The 21435-nt window shown below is 47.9% G+C and overlaps 1 protein-coding gene across 5 annotated transcripts in view; it reads right to left on the reverse strand.

Annotated features, from left to right (window-relative positions):
• Rgs12 (regulator of G protein signaling 12) overlaps positions 1-21435 on the reverse strand; it is a 99576-nt gene that overhangs the window by 48937 nt on the left and 29204 nt on the right. For all 5 annotated transcript variants that reach the window (XM_085691990.2, XM_085691991.2, XM_087909101.1 and 2 more), the window contains one exon: positions 13290-13406. In XM_085691990.2, the coding sequence (XP_085548116.2) occupies positions 13290-13406 (117 nt within the window). The remainder of the gene's footprint in view (positions 1-13289; positions 13407-21435) is intronic.

Raw genomic sequence — 21435 nt, forward strand, 5'->3', positions numbered from 1 at the left:
CCTGTGCACTAATGTATACACCCACATCTGGCAGGTATAGATGTCCTCCTGTGCACTAATGTATACACCCACACCTGGCGGGTATAGACATCCTCCTGTGCACTAATGTATACACCCATACCTGCCACTGATATTCTAGCAACTTTTACTCCAGGAAGTGTGAATTAGATATTAGGAAGAAAGATTAAGCAATTCCCAGGAAAAGAAAAATTTGAAATCAGTACCCAGGAATTAATGACAATCTTCCATATAAACTTAAATTTATTTTTATCTTCCTAACAACATGGGACTGTCACAAAAAGAAAAATGCTTTTTGTGCTCTCTCAAACTTTTTTTTTTAAAAAAAAAACACTCTATAATACGTTCCACTTCATACCCTCCTATGACAACCAAACATTAAACTCCAGTACTTGTTGATATGTTCCTGCAGAGCCAATTTGCTATATTTTAAAATGTGAGCTACAAGCAATTTAACAAGAAGAGAAATGTTAGTGTTTATCCACTTGAAATGCAGTATTGCAAGAAAACATTCACTATCACTTTAAGAGCTGTTAGAATTACTTTGGGTAACTAAAAGATAAATGTTGATGCTTTCAGACAGGCTCCCAAAGGGTTAGGAGGGACCAATGTCCCAAGCAGCCAAACAGACAGCCCTGCATTGGGCTGTGGTCTGAGTCCCACACTCACCCATCACTCTGACCTAGCTAAACAGCCCAGTCCTGCACTGGGGCTGCGGTCATTGGTTGCTGGTGTGGCACTCACTCCATGGCTCTCTCTCAGGACCCAAGGAAAGCAGCTTCAAAGCACCTGGAAATCACACAACTACTATTCCCAGACAGGTAGAGATAAAGCAGTAGCCTGGATGTCAAGCTTTCTTATGGACATCCGTTTACACAACACACAGCAGCTGGATCACTTACCTGATGGTCAGTAAAAACGTCCGAATCATCCGACAGCCCCTTTTCCAAATTCATCTTAAGACAAGAAAATGTCCAGAATGCGCCAGGCACCTGGATCTAAAACCCCATCCAACACAGCACCGTGCCTGTGCATGTCAGAAAAGTTCAGATATTTCGGTTCCATGTGTTCCCTTCGTCACCCATAGCAACAGGACACCGAGGAAGCTGTGGTCTGCCAGAGACTCAGACGCTATCTTGATCCACTTATACAGAAGAGCCATTTATATATGTCACCCTGTGAGATCATTTTTAAAGCATTTCCTCTACCGAATCTGAAGAGCAACACTAGCTGACAGGGGTAATTTCTCAGCACAACAGCTGCAGAGAATTTGTGTTTTAGCGGCGTGGTATGGTTTGCAACCTTAATTACAGTTGCTGCTGATTCTATTATAAGCCTGCTCCATATGCACGCGCTTCCTTGGTGGCAGCCAGCAGGATCTAGTACGTTCCTAAAAACCCCTCCACCTCCACGCAGCATCTGTGATACATGATTGGCTACGCTTGCTTCCCAAGGATGAACAACCCAGGAATGTGTGAACCTGATGGATCCTGGCTTGCGAAAGGAAGAAGGGGTTGGCGGGGGTGGGGGGAAGACTGCCGCTAAAACCTGGGTCCCACTGCAAAATGACCTGCTGCTTCTCTGAGACTGGGTGAACTGCTCACCTAGGTGTCTCCAGGCATCGTGGTCTGGCCAATCAGGCTCTACGTGTCCTCCATCATCCTAGACCTCTGGGTTAGATGGGGGCACCCCTAGAAATCACAAATGCAGTGCCTCTGGCCCTTAGACTGGGCCAGGACTTATGTCTGTGTCAGGCTACCAGATGGAAACGCCTAGGGCCAGTATCACCTTTGCTATTCCGAGAGAGCTGTGTGATCACAAAGCCAAAACACCTTCCCTGCCCTTCCATGTGGAAGCTACAATGACTGCCGGCCAGGATGAGAACCTGCAATAGCTCAAGTCTCCTTAGACCAACGGCTTTCTGGGGAGACGCAGTCATGAACACAGGAACAGAACCAGGGAAAGCAGCAAGGGCCAAGGCTCATGTGCACCACCCTCATTCCCACCCCGAGCACAGCTAGCACCCAGACAGGGGACTTACAATGGAAAAAGCAAACAAGGGGACTGGCTTCCACAGCTAGAGATGGTCCAGACAGCCCAGTCCTCCATCTGTAGAGCTGCTCCTTGCTGGAAGGGAGCACCACCTCTGCTCTGTGGGCAGCCTGGAGGCTGTGGTCAGTCCTGTGAGTCCAATGGCTACTGGCACAGGGAACTGTCTCCATGCCAAAGAGTCTAAGTGACACACAGCAGTCAGAGTGACAATTGTCTGAGGACCTAGCACTAATTGATAGAGTTGTGGAAGGGGTGCACGATAGTACATCCCAGCCCACCAGCCCTCCAGACCCTAGAAACAGCTATGAATGATGAAGGTGCATATGTGCCAGGTGTGGTTAACACGCACAGAGGAGCCGGCTGCGATGCTGAGAGACAACCCAGTCATACAACACTCAATAACTTTACACAGAAAGGTCTAGGTGCTTACTTTCATTATCTCAAACAGAGTGCCTGCATCCTTGGTATGTTCAGTCAGGGACAGGAAAGGAAGAAAACAGTAGGATCTTGCCTGTATGGATGCTGTGGCTAAGTCACAAGCAGCCTGGAGACTTAAGGCCACATCTTCTCTTCTCCCCATACCTGCTGTTTGCCCTAGCCTCTATAGTTGATGAGGTCATTGCTAAGGCTGAGACTGGCCTCTTCGTCTGAGGACAGGACCTAGAGGACAACCAGGCCAACACCCAGGACTCTATGCCGTCCTGCTGTTTCTTGACCCACTCATGCTCTGAGCAAGGGCTGATTAGCTGCCTGCCAGATCAGGGTCCAAGGGTGAAAGATAACAGTGGCAGTAGACAGGGCCTCACATGCCTTCCTGCCTTCTGCCCATGCCCAGTGCTGGGAGAGAGTTCAAGTCTGGGCCCACCAGCCCCAGCACAGCTCTCACAGAGTTGAGCCTATGGCCAGTTCAGGAACAGGAAGCCAGCACCAAGACAATGAGAGGTGAGCAGAAAGCACTGGGCACCAGCTCTGCGTGAGTCACTGTCCAGCAGCTAGGCTAAGCCATCTCTCACACCAGCGACCTGGAGCCCGGAGAAGAGTAAAAGCCACCACATGGCAGATCAGTACGCCATGGTGTCAGGTGGAGTACTCAACCTAGAGTACCCAGACTATTTGCTATGTGGTGAGACAAGAGGTACCTACTAAGTGCCCACAGGATCCCAGGAGTGACCTCACTCCCACCTTCGCCCCAGAGCCAGCACTTGGAATAAGGAAATTGGAGTACACAGGGATGTGGATGAGGCACTGGTCAGAACCACAGGGACAAGAGCAAAGTGACAGCAGTATAAGAGGGCAGAAGACCAAGGCCAAGTGGAAGTGAGAACTTATGGGAGGTGGGCCCCAAAAAGTTCTAGTGCAAACGAAGGGCTCCCCAGCCTCCCATTCTTCATCCAAGAATTGCCAACTAGATGGCTGGCGAGGCTAGCCAGGCTGAGTTCTCTCCACTGCCAGCACCGTTGCGGCAGAGCATGGCCTCATGACCCTCAGTGCCTCTTGCTCTTGCCCGCTTTGCCAGAACAGGCCCATCTCCCTCTGGCCTGACGCTCTCCATGGCCTGCACCTCAGGTTCTACTGGCTGCTGTGTTCCCAGAGATAGTGTATAGAAAAGGAACGGCCCCATGAGCAGCGACTGAATAAGGAAAGACCCGAGCACAGAGATCCCCTATTGTGTGTCTGAGTGAATAAAGAGTCACGGTAACTCCCCACACAAAGGAAGAGAAGATACGAGTATGAAAGACCAAACTAATCCCTGTTTGGAAACAGGGAAGGGTAGATTTAAGAAATAAGAAAAAAGAGTTTATTTTGAGCTATCTGTAGAGTCATCCTAAAGGCGGTTACACACTCTGCAACCGCCAGCATCTCAGTTCAGGGCAGCTGCAGTGGAAGCAACCAAACCTGCCAAATGTCAAGAAGGCACTTTCCCTTGTGTCCTGACCTGGCTCTCACGTGGGGTTTCTGCATGCTTTGCTGGGGATTGTGAGTATGACAAGCAAGAAGAGTGGGCTGGGTCTGCAGACAGTATCAAAGCACCCACATAAAGCCTCCTCCCATTATGCTATGGCTCTCCAACATCTGGAGCACAGGGCTACTTTTGATGGAAGCAAAACTGTGACTTGGGCGCCCCCTGCTGCCCAGAATCTGCCATTGCCAGTGCCAGCAAAATAGTCACTCAGCAACAGGCAATTAATTCTATAGCAACTCCAGCTTAGGTAAAAGAGGTCAAACCAGTTCATCCCAGCACTGTGCTCTGCAGGGCCACCAACAGATCCCTTGGGTGTTGGAATGTCAAGGAGTAGAAACTAGAACACTGGCTTTAGCCAGGACAGAGATTAGGGGACACAGGAAAGGCAGGCCTGGCTTATGCATAGGGTAAGGTGGGAGCCAAAGGAAGATCAACGTGGAGGCAAGACTGATGGTGAACTCCTACAGTCCTATTGCTCCAGAGGCAGAGGCAAAGGAGGTGCTACAAATTTAGGGACAGTCAGGCTACACAGTGAAACCTTGTCTCAGAAAACAAGGACCAGAAAGGCAGCTCACTGGATAAAGGTACATGCCACTGACCCTGATGAGTTCAGTCCCTGGGACCCACACAACTCATGGTACGGCACAAGCACACACACACACACACACACACACCACAACACAAATTCATTCACTCACTCATTCATTCAGTTATTTAACAGGCTATACAACAATCCAGAGCCACAGGAGGCAGACAGGGTTTTATCCTGTTGTAGCCCTGTAGGCTCTACCTAGACAGTTACAAGAAGCTCAGAGAAGAACACAACAGGCTTCTCTGTGAAGGGCCCAGGAGACACTCAGCTTTGCAAGCCATCCCAACCCTGCCTGAACCACTCAATGGCCATATGATACAAAAACAGCTGAGATACAGGCCTGGGGGGTGTGGCTGTGGCCATTAACTGGACTCTAGGCCCAGAGCACCAGCTCTAGCTCCCAGAACCTCACAATTTACCTTCTATTCACCCTGCCCTCAGGTTCTATTGCTGCAGCTCCTCCTGTCACATGGAAACATGACAGCTTCCTCCAGAATGCATTCTGAGAGCCCCAGCCCAGGACAGTGCCACCCGGACTCCCAGCTGCGGCCCAGACTCTGGTCCTTCCCTCTTGCACTGCTCTCCAGGCTTGTTTCCAGCCCTACCCAGCTGCCACCTGCTGCCCAAAGGCCTTCCAAGCACAGCCACATAACCTTCCAGAGAGGGACTGCACTCTGCTCTCACAGCTAGAGCCTAACTGGGGCACAGGCAGGAGCCTGCACCATCCACACCAGGCCCAGGGGGAGTTTCTCTCCCTCAGCTCCCGGACACAAACTTATCCAAAGCTTTGTCACACCAAGAAGATCCAAGCTTGCATCTCAGCCCTTCCTGTCCTTCAGACACACTGCCTGTGACCTGAGTTCCTTGTGGCTGGTTCCCTCTCAGTATGGAAGGCACAGTATCAGATCCCTCCTCAAAATAGTCATGCCCCACTGTTCACCCAGAGAGCCTGGCTTATTGTCTCATTTTTATCACCCTGCCACATGTGGACAGCAGTTCCCTGGGCTCAAGATCTCTTTTGGACACATCACTACCTATTGTAAGTGAATGTCCTCAGAGTCAAGCAATATCAAGGGGAGTTCAGCTGGCTCTCCCCTGCAAAAGGGTTATCTCAGCTGGACTTACTGACTGTTAACATACTCTCATGGATGGGTAGGAAGGGTCTCAAGCCCCCCACTTGAGTATCCTGTTTTTCCCTATCACCTTATATATGGAACTCTGCTTAAATGCACATGGCCTGGAGAGGGGCTAGAGCATAAAAACTGATGAAGCCAAGATGAGGGGAGGGAGCTCCATCTATGAACGATGGGGAAGCCTCCATCCCTGCCGAGTAAAGTATGTAGCCTGTTGGGGGAACCACATCCCTGTAACTAACCATTAGTTAGTTAGATAAAACACCATTGCTGTAGGAAATCCTACATCCAGCACCTGCAGTCTCCTGAAAGGAACAGCTGACTAATACGCAATCAGGGCTTGCCTGCCAGGGCAATGTCCTGGCTGCTGTCCTCACATACTCATGGTCTTGGACACAATACTCCTGGCTTTTTGCCCCAGGTTCTAACTTTATAAGGAAGAAATGCTTATGTCCCTACCCTGTAGGAACTTTGCCATCTCCACATGGAATAAGGACATCCATGCCTCCTGGGTATCTACTAGAGGACCCAGTACCAAAAGCTCAGCATGGGGTGCACTCAGGACAAGTAGACAGTCAGGAGACCTCAAGGCATGGCGACTGCTTTGGGCACTAATGTCACCCACCATGTGATCAGAGCAGGCCTTGGAGGATGTCAAGGCTTTCCCCATACTCTCACAGTGGCCCCACAACAGCTACAAGACTAAACTCTCTGTGAGCCATGGAATATCACTTTAACTATGTAAAGATGTGTTATATTTGTTTTGTTATAGTTATGATGTATTTGTTTAATTATGAAAAGGTGTTGCTATCTTGCCTTGCTTTCTTAAGGCACCTGATTGGTCTAATAAGCTGAATGGCCAATAGCTAGGCAATAAAGGGATGGGCAGAGAGAATAAGTAGGAGAGAGAGAAGAGACTAAGAGGAGAGAACGAGAGGGAGATGCCAAGGACCCTGTCTGGCAGGCAGCCAGACAGACACAGAGTGGGGCTTATAGAATGAAAGATAACTCCCCCCGAGGCAAAACATAATGAAGATAAATAGGTTAAATTATATTATAAGAGCTAGTGGGACAAGCATAAGCTAAGGCCAAGCATTCATAACTAATATTAAGTCTCCATGTCTTTATTTGGGAACTGGTTGGTGACCCAAAAGAAAGCCTGCTACATCTTACTTCCCCAGTGAAAAGAACTATGGTTTCCAATGGAGGGTGATTCCTGTCCACCTCTTCAGTACCAGAGATCATCACATTTCAACTCATGGGTGATTCAGTCACAGAGATACCCATACACACACAGCTTTATGGGGTGCAAGCTTCTCCTGGGAGGTCTATGCCTCTATCCTAGCTGCTCCCTGGCTATGCCTTCCCTGAGCTTCAGGCTCCACTGGGGCCTCAGTGCAGCTTTCTTCCCAGGACTGCACTTCCTGCACCTCCCAGGACTATACTTCCTGTACCTCCAAGGACTATACTTCCTGCACCTCCCAGGACTATACTTCCTGTACCTCCAAGGACTGGTCCTACAACTTCCCATCACCTGGGCCAGCACAAAGCAGTCAACTCCCTCAGTCACTGGGCAATCTTCAGGACCAAACCTGCTCCCCACAGGAGGGTCCACAGTGAACAGGCCTCAGCCAGGCTAAACAGCACCAGTGGTGGAGCTGCTTTAACCTAGACTTCCCCAGATCTCTTCCCTTTCTGTGCAGTTTGCTGGGTCTTTCTCACTGTGCTTCCTAGACTCTGCAGGGTTTTGGAAAAGCAGAAAATCCATACATTGATAAATTATTAGAGATGGCTGCTGTCCCCAGCACCCTTGGGAAAAGCATTGCATAAGCATCTGTATCCTCATCTCTTGGCTCCATAAATGGCAAAAGTCAGTCAGGGCACCCAGTAAGGGGATCCGATGTTTTCTAGCCTCGCCATTTCACTTTTCACTGCTCAAACTGCCACCCAACCTCAGGAGTTGACCTGCAAGCCAATCATGGCAAGACTTGGGCTGAGCAAACAAACAAACAAACAAACACACACTTCAAAGGACCACCAGGCTGTGGATACGGTTTAACCAGTCAAGTACTTGCCTTGAAAAGCACAAGAACCTGAATTCCATCCCCAGAACCCACATATATATTTAATATATATATTAAAGCCAGTTATGGTGACATGTTATGGCCCTGTACTAGAAGTCAAAGAAAGCAGATCCCTGCAGCCTGAAACTGGTAGATAGTGAGATCCTATCACAAAAAGAGGTTGGAAAATGCCTGAGGAATGGCACCTGAGGATGTCCTCCAGACTCCTCATACAAGTGCACACAGAAACACCCACACATATACAAAAAGAAACACAGAGGCAGAAGCAGGTCTTAAGTTGGAATTTTTTTTTTTTTTAGATTTTCATTTATTATGTATACAGGGTTCTTCCTGAATGTATCCTGCAGTACAGACCTCATTACAGATGGTTGTGAGCCACCATGTGGTTGCTGGGAATTGAACTCAGGACCTCTGGAAGAGCAGCTGGTGCTCTTAACCACTGAGCCATCTCTCCAGCCCGCATTTCACATTTCTATTATTCTTATCTCCTGTGTGCGTCAACTACATTGCCAGTACAACTGTAAATGGAAAGGCAGTCATTGTGTCTTGTCCCTGTCTCAAAGGGAAAGCTTAGTACAATGCACACCAGGCCACTCTGAGGACTGTGGGACCTAGGTGATCCTTTCCATTTTTACATTGGTAACTTCTGTTTCACTATACATGGGTAGTGAATTTTACCAAATGCCTTTCCTGCCTGTTGAGAAATATGCAATTTTATTTTCTTTACTCTGTTAATGTAGTAACTTACACATACACAGTGGGGGAGATATACACAGTGGGGGAGTTAAAATTTTTAAATACCAATCAATGTGTCCCTAAAATAAAAATTACTGCATTCAGATTGCTAATATCTTGGCTAATATCTTGTTTAGGATTTTTACATCTAGTATTAGCCAATCTCCCAAACTTTCTTCTCGGAGTTTTTGCTCCCAAGGTTATAGTGGTCTCATCAAAAACTGCTGAAAGTCAGGACCCGCTTATCTACTGTTGGATTAACTGCTTTAACAGTATGACTACTGCACAGCTCCTGATTCCTGCGATCCTGTTCTAAGACTCCTGTCCAATCTGAGATGACATTCCACTGCCCTTGTTTGCACACTGCTGGGCTGGGGAGACAGCCCGTTTCCACAGGCCTGTCATACAAGCCTGAGGACCTGAGCTCAGATTACCAGCACCTCCATGGAGGCTAGCGCATAGCTACACATCTTCAACCCCAGGGTTTGGGGGGCAGAGACAAGCAGATCCTGAGGTTCACTGGCCAGCCAGCCTAGCAGGATCAATGAGCTACAGATTCAGTTAAAGAACTTGCCTCAAATATAAAATGGAGGCAGATCAAAAAAGACACCTGATGCCAAACTCTGACCTCCACTTGCATGCATGTGCACACACACTCACATGAACATGTACATACATCTCTTACACACACACACACACACACACACACACACACACACACCCCAGAAAAAGAAAAAGAAATTAAAAGAACATTAAGTTAGTAGTCACTTCAAAACACTTCCTAATGTCCAAGGGGATTTCTTCTCTGAGCTGGATGAGTCAGCAAGGCACAGCTCACCGAGTGGATAGGTGCTAGTGTTTCTAGTCTGCCTGCATGGAGGCAAGAACAGGCTGTGTGCCATTTGTCACTCTTCTTCTCAGAAGAAGCTTATGGTCCAGGCTGTGCTCAGCTTTGCAAGCTTCCAAGAGGGTGTGGCAAGAAAGCACTAAATAGCAAATCCCACCAATAGAGGAAGGAGACTAATGTGTTTGAGGGACTGAGCACAATCAAAGCAAACAGTGGAATAGGTAGGATATAAGTCCAGCACCATCCCATCCCTGCAGCCAGAGGATAGGTAGGTAGAGTCCCTCTAGGGATTCAGGTGAGAGACAGAATTCTTGATTCCAGTACAAGTCCCTCCCAGAGGGCAGAGCAAGGTGTTCCTGGTGTCAGCTGGCTGGAAGCTATCAGGAGACAGTTAAGAAGGTTCTTATGACACCAAAGCAAGTGACATCAGTAGGAAGTCCTCAGGTTTTGCTCTAGGGTTCAACTAATCACCAAGGAGACAGACCTCTGGGCTTACCTGTGGAGGAGTATCTTGATTGTGTTCAATCATGTGAGGAACCACATCTTTTTTTTTTTTTTTTTTTCTGAGACTGGGTCTTTTTGTGTAGCCCTAGCTGTCCTGGAACTCACTCTGTAGACCAGACTGGCCTCCAACTCAGAGATCAGTCTACCTCTGCATCTGCTAGGATTAAAGACATGCTCTACCGCTTCCCAGCTGGGGAACCCCATCTTGGCCATGGGTGAGGCCGTTCCTGCAGAGGATCCTGGACTATACAAACTGAGACAGTCAGTTGAGCACCAGCACACACACACTGGTCACTCCCTGCTTCATGACTGCAGATTCCATGTGACCAACTGCATCAAGGACAAAGACCACCTTGATGTTTCTGCTATGATGACCCATAACCTTGAATTGTGACCCAAAACAAATCCTTTCTCCATTACATTCCTTTGCCAGGATATTGATCGCAGCAACTTGAAAAGAAACTCAATAGTCACAATACTGTGAGACAGCATGCTGGGAACATGTGCAGCTGTCCCACCCAACAACAATGCTCCCACCCTGCTGTGGGACAGTCAGAGAGAACCTGAGCCCCTGGATCATCACAACACCGCAGGTCCAAGCAACAGCAAGTCCATGGGTCTTGGTCCAGCACTGGAACCCCAGAGAGTGAGAGACAGATCTGCACTCAGGGCTGCCAACCAGCAGAGTGATCCGAAGTTAGACATCCTGTCCTAGGGAGAGACAAGTCATTACCACAGACCTCTCACCAACCACAGAGAAGTCACAGCCCGGAAGCTTGTCAGGGCTCTAGATGCTGACTGCCTCTCCCTTGGGAACATGGCTCAGATCCTTCTTCACATATTGTGTTCCTACTGCTGCTTCCTGCTGCCAAAAAGCAGCTCCTGATGCTGCTGGGCCAGATGGTCACAAAGTTTCTACATGGGACAATGGTCAGTTTCTAGGTACCAAACCATCCATGAGTGCGGTGCTGGTTCTTTCCCGGGAAAAGTCCAGCACAATCAGGATACGCCCAGGCAGGAAGGAGCAGGCAGCAGACTCCATGTCACTCCCATCCAGGGTATCCACATGTATGGCCACACGGGTAAGTGCTCGTAACCAGTGAATGTGAAAGACATAGAGAAGCAAATGGCTCACCTCAGGATGAAGTGGATCAAAAACAGATGCCCAGAAAGATCAGATTGTGACAGGGTCGCCCGGTCACATTTGTGTGTGAGGAGCATTAAGCCCAGGTAAGACTATGTAAAGGCTTGTGCAGAGGACAGGGGATGTGGCTGAAGACCTCAGCTAAAAGGATGGATGGGGAGGGAGGGAGGCCTCAGAATGGCAGAAGAGAACAAGAGAATGAACACCTTGTCCCACAGGACTGCATCCATCCCAGACCATCCCTACACCACTATCTGAGTCCTTAGAAGGACAGGGCTGACATCCAACACTAGCCAGAGAGTGCCGGGATTGAGTGGCACAAGACAACAGAGGTGGCACCGTACATCATCCAGCGAGGCAGTCTCGGCTCCAGCTGCCTGCTGACCACAGAGAGCTGCCTGACATGTGGCCTCCAGTGAGCAGAGCTGCCCACTATCTAGCCACCAGGACGGCATCCCAGCACTCTGTGCTACTCTACAGCAGCCTGGTCACCAGGGTCTGCTGCACCCCAGGGTGGTGGAGCCTGCGGATGCAGAGACTAGGAGGACGTTCCTAGCACACCTGCCACAGCAGCCAAGCAGAGCACAGAAGGACAGGCCCCAATTCCCCAAGTGGTCAGGGCTATTTGTAGCTTCTGCACTTTGAAATTTTTAGGAGAAATTCAGAAAGATTAAATAAGAGACTACCCATATGATGAAAAGCCACAGCTTCACTGTAGTGTGCCTAAGAAGCATTTAATAGCTGGTCTACAATTGGGCTTCCTATCTGTAAAAAGGCTATGTCAGCAAGACATGCTGACACAGGCCTGCAATCCTATCCCTTAGGAGGCCACGTAGAATTGTGAGTTCAAGGCCAGTGGCCATACTGACAACCCTCTTGTTGTGATACTCTGAAGACATCAGGGAGAGGCTTGGAACACCAGCCCATGCTCACTTCTCACTGCTGATAACAGCAAGACTCCAGCTGCTGGCCAGCAGGAAGAACCAGCACATTCCTAAAGATGAAGAGAAACAAAGTGGTAGCCCAAACTTCTACACGTTTCTCAGACATGCATCATGAAACTATATACATGCTCAGGGTTCAGACCACTGAGGCCTTCTTCTCACACAAGTGGAGACACAAGCGCCCCTGGCAGGAGGAAGCAGGCGAGCCATAATCCCCCTTCTCATGAGGTCCAGCAATGCTATTAAGGTCCCCAGGCCCAGCCAGACCTTGCTGCACAGCCTCACATCTAACACCAGGAACTGACTTTTCTCTTCTATGCCATGGAACAGCCCTGCAGTTGGTCTTCACTGTCACCTCACAAATGTGGAAGCGGCCACTAGGGACGTACATGGACACCTGTCACTCAGCTCTTCCACTTATAGAGCCGTCCTAGCACTATCACATGTGTGCAGGAGGAGATGTGTAGGGAACACACAGCTTCCTTACAGCAGATGCTTCATCCTCCCCAGCATTTCCATCTGACAGAGGAGTCTAACCGCCACAGGTTTATAGATCATGCCACAGAAAGCTGTAAAATAAATCCTGAGAGCAAGTGGCCTGCGTTTGGAAAGTGGCAGAACAAAGCATGGCGGTAACTGTGCCCATCAGATTAATAAATCAGGAAACCCAGCAGCATGATCTGTGGGTGCAAATGGCTCAGAGAGGGCACAGGAAGAGCACAGAGGACCTTGGGAGCGCTGTCACTGTTCTGTATGTGCTGTGTGGGCTAGTATGGCATGGCATGGCACACGTGCCCCACACAGAAGAGACCCCGCCTGTCAGTGCTGCTGTGCTGTCATTAACAGCAGTACACCCGCAGTGCCCACTGGCGGTGACAAGTCCTCAGCCCTCACATGCTGATGACTGGCGCACCACCATCAGGGTCTGTACTTTCCTTCCCTCTAGTTCCTGGAAGCCTAAAACTTCCCAGAAGAGTAAAAACGATTCTCAAAATGGCCTTTGATCTGGCTGATTGAGTCTTTAGGAAGGAACAGAAATGGGCCCTACCTCAACTGTCCCACAGGATTAAACACACTCCAGTCTGACCAGGGCTCCCCAGTGTGGGGGTCCAGGTGACTCAGGTACTTTGAGGGATAGGGACAGTCTAGCACGTGCTCTAGAAGCTCCTGCTGAGGGGGCAGAGTCCAGCAGGCTCCCAGAGGGGAGGGCCAGAGCCCTGGAGGGGATCGAGTGGCCAAGGCCCACAGTGGTCAGCAAGTCCAATCCACCTACCTCAAGATCATCAAGGGAGCGCGTGATGCTGAACCTCCTAGACCTTCCAAAGGATCTTCGAGCTGAGGTGCGCTGTGAGGTCTGAGCCAGGGCGACTCCCCGCCCCAGTTTTGAGCCCTAAACACAAAGGAAACGATGTGTTAGGTAAGTATTCTCGGAAGAGATGATCAGTTTTGTCCTCTGTGCTCCACTGAAGGAAAAACCAGGCCCAGTAGCACCATGGGAGGCTCAGTTGAAGCCACTGTTTGGTATATTTTAATTGAAATATTTACCACAACATATGTAAAATTGCAAGAGTCCTCTCAGAATCTCTAGCTATCTGCTGCTACTTACCAACTGTGTACCCTGGATGATAAGGCCCACCCTGCTTTCCCAAACCACACACAGACAGCGTGTGGGCGGACTCGGGGCGGACTGATACTGATGGCTACACAGCAAAAGTGTGTGCAGAGTAAGTCAGTGTGGAGGCCGTCTTCCTCACACCTGGGCTCGTGTCATCTGATGATCACTTTAAGCAGCTAAGAACACCCTAGCCAGTGTCTGAAGATCATTCCAACAAGAGGCTTGTGTTTCTTCCTCCAGGAAATGACAGTGTTTACTGCTATTTCTCCCCAATTCAACATCCCCTTCCGGAAGGAGGAGGGGGACTGAAAAGACTTAGGAAGCTAACAAAATGTACACGATTGTGAAGTCAGAGGACTCGAGTCTGGATCCTATCACCCACAAAAGGTGGATCACAAACACCTATAAGTCTGGTCCCAGGGGATATGACACCCTCTTCTGGCCTCCACTGGCACACACACATACACACACACACACAACATACACATACACATTTTAGAAAATGGGAGGGGCAGAGAGCAAGAGAGTGCAAGCAAGCAGACAGGTCATCTGGCTCGGACAGTTCAGTAAGTTGGAAAGACTCGCAAAGTCTCAGACACCCCAGCTTGTGGGAGCAGTGAGCTGTTAAGTGAGAATGCTGGGATGCAGCTCTCGTGGGTCCTCACTCATGCTGGAATGGGCTTTTTAGTGATGCAGCTGCCTAAAGATGCCCCAGTCCTGTAGTAACCCCTCACAATGGCCCATAAAACCCCGCAATATACTCACTACCCATGGGTCACTATCCATGGGGTTGGCTCTACAGCACTCAGACTCCCCAGAAAGGGCACCCTGGAGGGCAGCCTTCAGACATCAGCATTCAGCGACACAAAGTTCAGGCCTTTACTCAGTAGTGCTGAGCACACCAGTGTTGGCAACCATCACCTCCATCCATAGCCAGCACCTTCTCACCTTCCCGCATGGAAACTCTCCCCACGTCTGCCTTTTCTGTCTGATAATGGCCACTTTGGGCCTTGTATAAGCAGAATCACTACATCCTCATCTTTACTGACTAGCTTGTCTCATTGGCCATAATGTCCTCAAGGTTCATCCGTACTGCAGCACATGTCAGGATTTCTTTCCTTTTCGGGGCTGAATTCCACTGTATGAAGTAGCTAAATTTTCTTTTTCCAGTCATCTATTCAAGGGCACTTAGGCTGCCTCCATATCTTAGCTGCTGAAATAACCCAGCTATAAATATAAACTCTGGTGTATAAACATCTATTCTTGTCTCTGCTTACAATTCTTTTGGCTATACCAGAAGTGGAATTGTTCAGTCATAAGGTGATTCTATTTAAAAGAATTTTAAGGACTTACCACACTATTCCATAGTGGCTGTTCCACCATAGATTCCCACCAGCCATGCACACAGTTCAAATTTCACAAGTCCTATCCAGGACCTGGCACTGTCCAGTTTTGGCAGTGGTCACCCCACTGGGCTGAGTGTGCTTCACTGCACTGCAGTCATTGTCACCTGCCTGGTGACAATGGGGTTGAGCATTTCTCACATGCTTTCAGCATCTGACTATCTTCTTTGGGAAGGAGTCATCCTGAGTCCTTTGTCCACTTTAAATCAGGTTCCATCTGTGCTAGACCCAGGTTCTGTCGGAGCTGTCTGAGCATTCTCTCCATCTCAGAACCACTTTCCCGTGTTCTTGATTGATTCCTTCAATAAGTCCAAGTTTTACATTTTGAGATAATGTAATTTCTATACCTTCCCCCCTTCTGTGCTGCCTGTGTTGTTAGAATTTAAAATTCCTAATCCAGAAGCCTCAACCCTAGACTGCAGGCCCCAGTCAGGCAGGGACTTAGTCTGTCCTGGTAGCACCTATCTCTGACCTTCCACAGTGCCAGGGAAAAACCAAGTGTCCACACAGTTTTACCAAAAAGATGCTGAACAGAGTTTGGCTCTAAACAGAGACCAGATCCACCATCAGAAGGTTCCTGCAGATGTGACATGGGATTCTGACAAGATTTGGAATTGACAGGTTTGCTCCTCCTGGTATATTAATCAGGGTTCCTATGAGGTATCTTAGTAGAGAAAACTCATTATATCAAGCAGCTGATTTGGTACTGGGGGACAGGACAGGCAAGGAGGCCCTAGGGTGTCCTGGAGGCAGAGGAGGGCTGTTCACACTGAGCAGCTGAAGGAGGGACCACAGAGCTGGGACTCTGAGGGACAGAGGGGAAATCAATGAGCTGGGAAACCCTGAGCTGGACTCAAGGAACAGAGGGGAAGAAATGGCCCCTAGGGATGAAGAGTGTTATTACTGTGACATCCCTGTCCTCTGGTTCATTTAACATCCATAGAGACAAAGCTTGACAGCACATGGCTGAGGGGCAAGAAGATGGTGCAGACCCTACTCCTCAGAGCATAGAAGGTCTCAGGGCTGGGGTACAGCTAGAACTGGTGTGTTACAGCAAAGTTAACCACGAAGAATCCAAAAGCCAAGTTCAAAACAGCTTCAGAGCGTCACACACAAACTGAACAATGACAGGTGTATTGTGTCTGTGTCCGTGTGTATGTGTAGGTATGCACATGCATGCAGAGGTCAGAGGGCAAATTCAGGTGTCACGTCTCAGGCTTGCTGGCTAGTTTTATGTCAACTTGACACAAGCTAGAGTCACTCTGGAAGAGGAATCTCCGCTGAGAAAATGCCCCTCAGATTGACCCGTAGGAAAGCCTGTTATGCATCTTCTTGATTGACTGTGTAGGCCCAGCTCATAGAGGGAAGTTTCACCCTTAGACTGCTGGCCCTGAATGCTCTGAGGCAGAAGTTAAGTGAGCCATGAGAAAGAAGCCAGTAAGCAGCACCTCTCCACGGCCTCTGCTTCAGTTCCTACCTCCAGATTCCTGCCTGACTTCCTTCTATGACGGAGTATGACTTAAGTGTTATAATCTAGAATAAACTCTTTCTTCCTCAAGTTGCTTTAGACTATAGTGTCTTATCACAGCAACAGAAAACCATAACAGAGACAAACAGGGTTCGTCACTGGCCTGGAACTTCACCAAGTTAGCTAGGCTGACTGGCCAAGAACCCTAGTGATCGCTCTATCTCCATGCCCATCTTGCCACTGCTTGACCTGAATTCTGGGGCTCTGAAGCTCTCTGCCAAATGAGGCCCCCTTCAACCTTACGGTGCACTTCATGCGTACACTGCTTGAAAGACTACTCCTGGTCACCATGGGTCACGTCTGAGAAGTGGGACAGTCCAGGTCTTCTACTCAAGAAAGGATGGACAACCACACAGGACAGCACATCTAGGCACGGTGGCAAACTGCATCAGTTAGCAAGTATCTGTCAGGCCAGGCCAAGAACTTTAAGGGGAAAATAAAGTATGAACTGCCACACCAAGAAGGGAGAGACGGAACTAAGGAAACAAACTACAAAGCCTTGAAGACCAAACAAGGCAAAAGAGAAAGGGAGACCTGGTGCCTTCCAGGAGCCCAGGACTCACCTCTGCTCCCATTACGAGGATGGACCACATCTGTAGATTCCTTCTGATTCACTCATATGCTAACGGAAGAATCTCAAATTGAACTGGGAAAGAAATCCAACTATTGACCTCCAAACGGAAGTGGAAATGTTTAAGAGTGCTGATCGGACAAGCCGGTGCCACTGGTAAAGCCTGGTGTTTGCTGGTGTCTAATAAAGAACCCAGAGCTGGGGATGTTCCTGAGCTGTGGAGCGCTTGCCAAGAATACACAAGGCCCTGGGTTTAATTCCTAGCTCTGAAATGGGTGGTGGAGGTTAATATGTGAAAAAGGGAGGAAAAAGAGAAGGAAGAGAGGGAGAAAAACACTATTAACTAGATACAATGTCATTTATTTTATAAGAAAAAAATTGCTACCAAAACCAAAAACAATGAGAAAAGGGAAAAACTACAGAAGAGTCTCACAACACAGATTTAAAAATCCTACAAAACTATTAGCAAACCAAATCCACTAGCATATGAAAAGCTCATTGTGCTGAGCTGTTATCTTGGGAATGCAGATGTGGTCTAACATTTGAAAATCTAATGAAGAGGGGGAAGCCCACACAATTCGATGGATGCAGAACACTCAAAAAGAAAAGCTCAACTAGAACACCCATTGGAGGATTCATATTAACAAAAGAAGAAAAGGATCTTCCCAAACGCAGAGAGCTGAAGAAAAGGCCAGGAACCAACTGTATTTTCATATGTCCCCAGAGGTGGCATTTATAATTTATGATGGTCCCATTAATAATAGCAACAGAATTACATAAAACAGCTAGGAATGACTCTAATGAAACAATAAGCCTTATTAAAGACACTCAGGAAGGTAACTGCCTAAACAGTTGGGAGAAAAGAACAAGGCAGCAGATGGCCCAGTGGGTAAAGATACCTGCTACCGAGCCGGAGAACCTCAGCTTGATCCCTAGAACCCACATAGTGGGTGAAGAGAACCAACTACCTGGCCAATAGTCTTCAGACCTTCACACACATGCTGTGGTTTACATGTGCACGTCACCACACACATATACACACATACTGTCTTAAATCCCCGCCCCTGGTCAACTGGACACACAAACACATCTCTCTAAGCTGTATTCTTCCACCTTCTGTCCCCAAAGTCTCATGCTTCTTTCAGAATATAAAGCACAACACAACTTTAAAAGTCATCATAATCAGACTGGAGAAGATGGTTCAGTGGTTAAGAGAACTGGCTATTCTTCCAGAGGACCTAGGTTCAATTCCCAGCATCCACATAGCAGCTCACAACAGTCTGTAACTCCAGTTCCAGGGGATCTGACACCCTGGCACAGACATACTTACAGGCAAAACACCAATGCACATAAAATAAGAATAAATCATTTTTAAAAAGAAGTCTCCATAGTCTTTAAAAATTCCAACACTTTAAAATCCCATCTAACTGTGAGTGCCTCTAAAATAAAAGAAAGTTATATACTTTGAACACATACTAGCAAGAATAAATATGTTTTATTCTCAAAGGGAAGAACCAGGGAATAAAACATTCACACCAAAATAAAACTAAAATCCGTCAAGTGAAATACCAAACCCTACACCTTCCTGTCCAGCATCTGGAACTTAGAGCATAAACATCTGGCTCTAAAAGGCTGGGGTATCCCTGACCCCCTGAGTTCTGCCAGCTGCAGCATCTCCAGCCTCTTTCTAAAGCTCATGCTGGTTCCATCTGACAGCTGTGGCTCTCGCTGGCAGATGTCCTATGCTCTTGGCAGCTCTGATATCCTAGGGTCTCCACTGAAACTGGGGTTTCACCTTCACAGCTCCACACAACCGCCTGTTCACAGGGACTACAATCCTGCCACAGGGTACCTGGCATCAGCTGCTCTTCATGATCCTTGCATCTTTGTCTTTAAAACCAATACCAAGTATACAAAGCTTACAATGCTGCTAAGTTCTGCTGCCAGCTCAAGGTGTAACCAGGCTCCTGGGACCACACAATATGCAGACCTTGAGGACATACTCTCCTGGGGAGTTGTTCTTAAGGAGCAGGGAACCCTTTCAGGTTAAATTTCATTTCTTTAAATGAATTTGTTTATCTACAGGATAAGGCCAACCATGGGTGAGGTCCTACCCTGGGATAGCCTTCCTTTGGTTCCAGTATAACATGGCAGGCTTCGCTACATTGGTGCTAATCTCTTTACCTTGAGCTGCTTCCTGAACACCAGCCTGAATGCCATCCTGCCTTGACTCTCCTCTGCCAAACAGAGATTAGTTCATCAACCTTCAAACTTGTCCTACTCAAGTTTTCACAAGACAGGAAAGATGCAACCAAATTCTTGGGAAAAAAAAAAAAGAAAGAAAGAAAAAGAATCACAAGATTTGTCCCATCCCAGTTCCTGTTAGAGCTCTGTTCTCTCTGAAGCCAGACGAGCCGGATCTCCACTGTCCTTGCTCCCCTCGGCACTCTTGTCTTCTGGGTTCCTATCAGAACAGCCCATTAAATCCTTCACACAGCATCCAATGGCTTTTTAAGCCCGAAGTTACAAACTTCTTCCACATTCCTCCCACAAAACATTTCTAGGGCGGTGGCGGAGCAGAAAAAAAAAATTCTAAAGGCTTAAAAGCCACATGGTCATGGCAACTATCCCACTCTCGGAACCAATTTCTGCCTTAGTTTCTTTCCCGGTCACTGTGATAAAATACCCTAACAAAGGCAACTCGGGGGGGAAAAGGGGTTTCTCTTAGCCACAGTTTTAGGTTACAGTCTATCTTTTTTTAATATTTATTTATTTATAATGTATACAATGTTCTGTCTGTGTGTATGCCTGAAGGCCAGAAGAGGGCACCAGACCTCATTACAGATGGTTGTGAGCCACCATGTGGTTGCTGGGAATTGAACTCAGAACCTTTGGAAGAGCAGACAATGCTCTTAACCACCGAGCCATCTCTCCAGCCCCAGGTTACAGTCTATCTTGGTCAGGGTTTCTATTGCTGTAAAACACCATGGACAAAGCAAACTGGGGGAGGAAGGGGTTTATTTGGGTTACATTTCTACATTGTGGTCACTCACTGAAGGTAGGAACCTGGAGGCAGGATTCAAAGCCCTTGCTAAACTCATTCTGAAGGGCTAGGGCCTAATAGAAACAAAATCCAATGCACACCTGAGCTTTGGTTAAACTGCATGGGCCTCCTATGACCCCCTAGACTCCTCAAAGGCATCAACACTAGCCTAAATTAGGACACTGGGCTGTGCTTTTCAAATAGGGTCGAGATGAACTACTTCCTTTTTTTGACTGGTCTCAAACTCAGAGACCCCCTGCGTCTAACTCCCATGTGCTGGGATTAAAGGTATGTGCCACCACCATTGCCTGGTGATGAATTTCTTAATATCGTAACGCTTATGTAAAATCAATGCCACGAGTTCACCATGACACCAGTGCACACAGACACTGCTCAGAACCTTGGAGGGATCCACTTAGAAAACCACGTGCTCCCTGAGGGTAACAGGCTGACACTGAAATTAAGGGAAGCTAATGTGGGAATTTTTATTACAAAATATCAAAATCTTAGGAAACCTCAGGCCAGAGTTTCTCTTTCACCCTCATATTATCTATAACACTATGTTCCATGTCCTCCACAGTCACCTCCCCAACAACAGAATTCAGATTTCCCTTTGCATGCTCTTAGGCTAAGCAGTGTAAAGTTCATCTCAGTACATTCTCTTCAATTTAAAGAGCATGTAGAGATCAATCTCAAACACCATCAAAAAAAAAATAAAGATTTTAAAAGCCTGAACAAACAAGCAAAAACTATCACTCTACTGGGTAGTTTTGTGTGTGAACTTGATACAAGCTAGAGTTATCAGAGAAAAGAGCCTCAGCTGAGGAAATGCCTCCTTGAGATCCTGCTATAAAGCATTTTTCTCGTTTATCCATCAATGGTAGAGAGCCCAGATCGTTTAGGTGGTGCCACCCCTGGGCTGCTGGTCCTGGGTTCTATAAGAAGGTGGGCAGAGCAGCCATTGGAAGCAAAGCAGTAAGCAGCACCCGCTCCATGGCCTCTGCATCAGCTCCTGTCTCTCGGATCCTGCCCTGTGTAAGTTCCTGCCCTGGCTTCCTTCAGTGATGAACAGCAATGCTGAAGTGTAAGTTAAACAAACCTTTCCCTTCCCAACTTGCTTTTTGGTCACAGTGTCTTTGTCACAGAAAGAGAAGCCTTAACCAAGACAATCACGTTATCTGGGTGTGGGGTGCCTGTTTTCTTTTCTTTAATTTTAATAAAGAAAATAGAGCTGGGCAGTGTGGCACAAGCCTTTAGTA

The sequence above is a fragment of the Myodes glareolus genome, chromosome 8, assembly GCF_982192425.1.
Source record: "Myodes glareolus chromosome 8, mMyoGla1.1, whole genome shotgun sequence".
NCBI lineage: Eukaryota > Metazoa > Chordata > Mammalia > Rodentia > Cricetidae > Myodes > Myodes glareolus.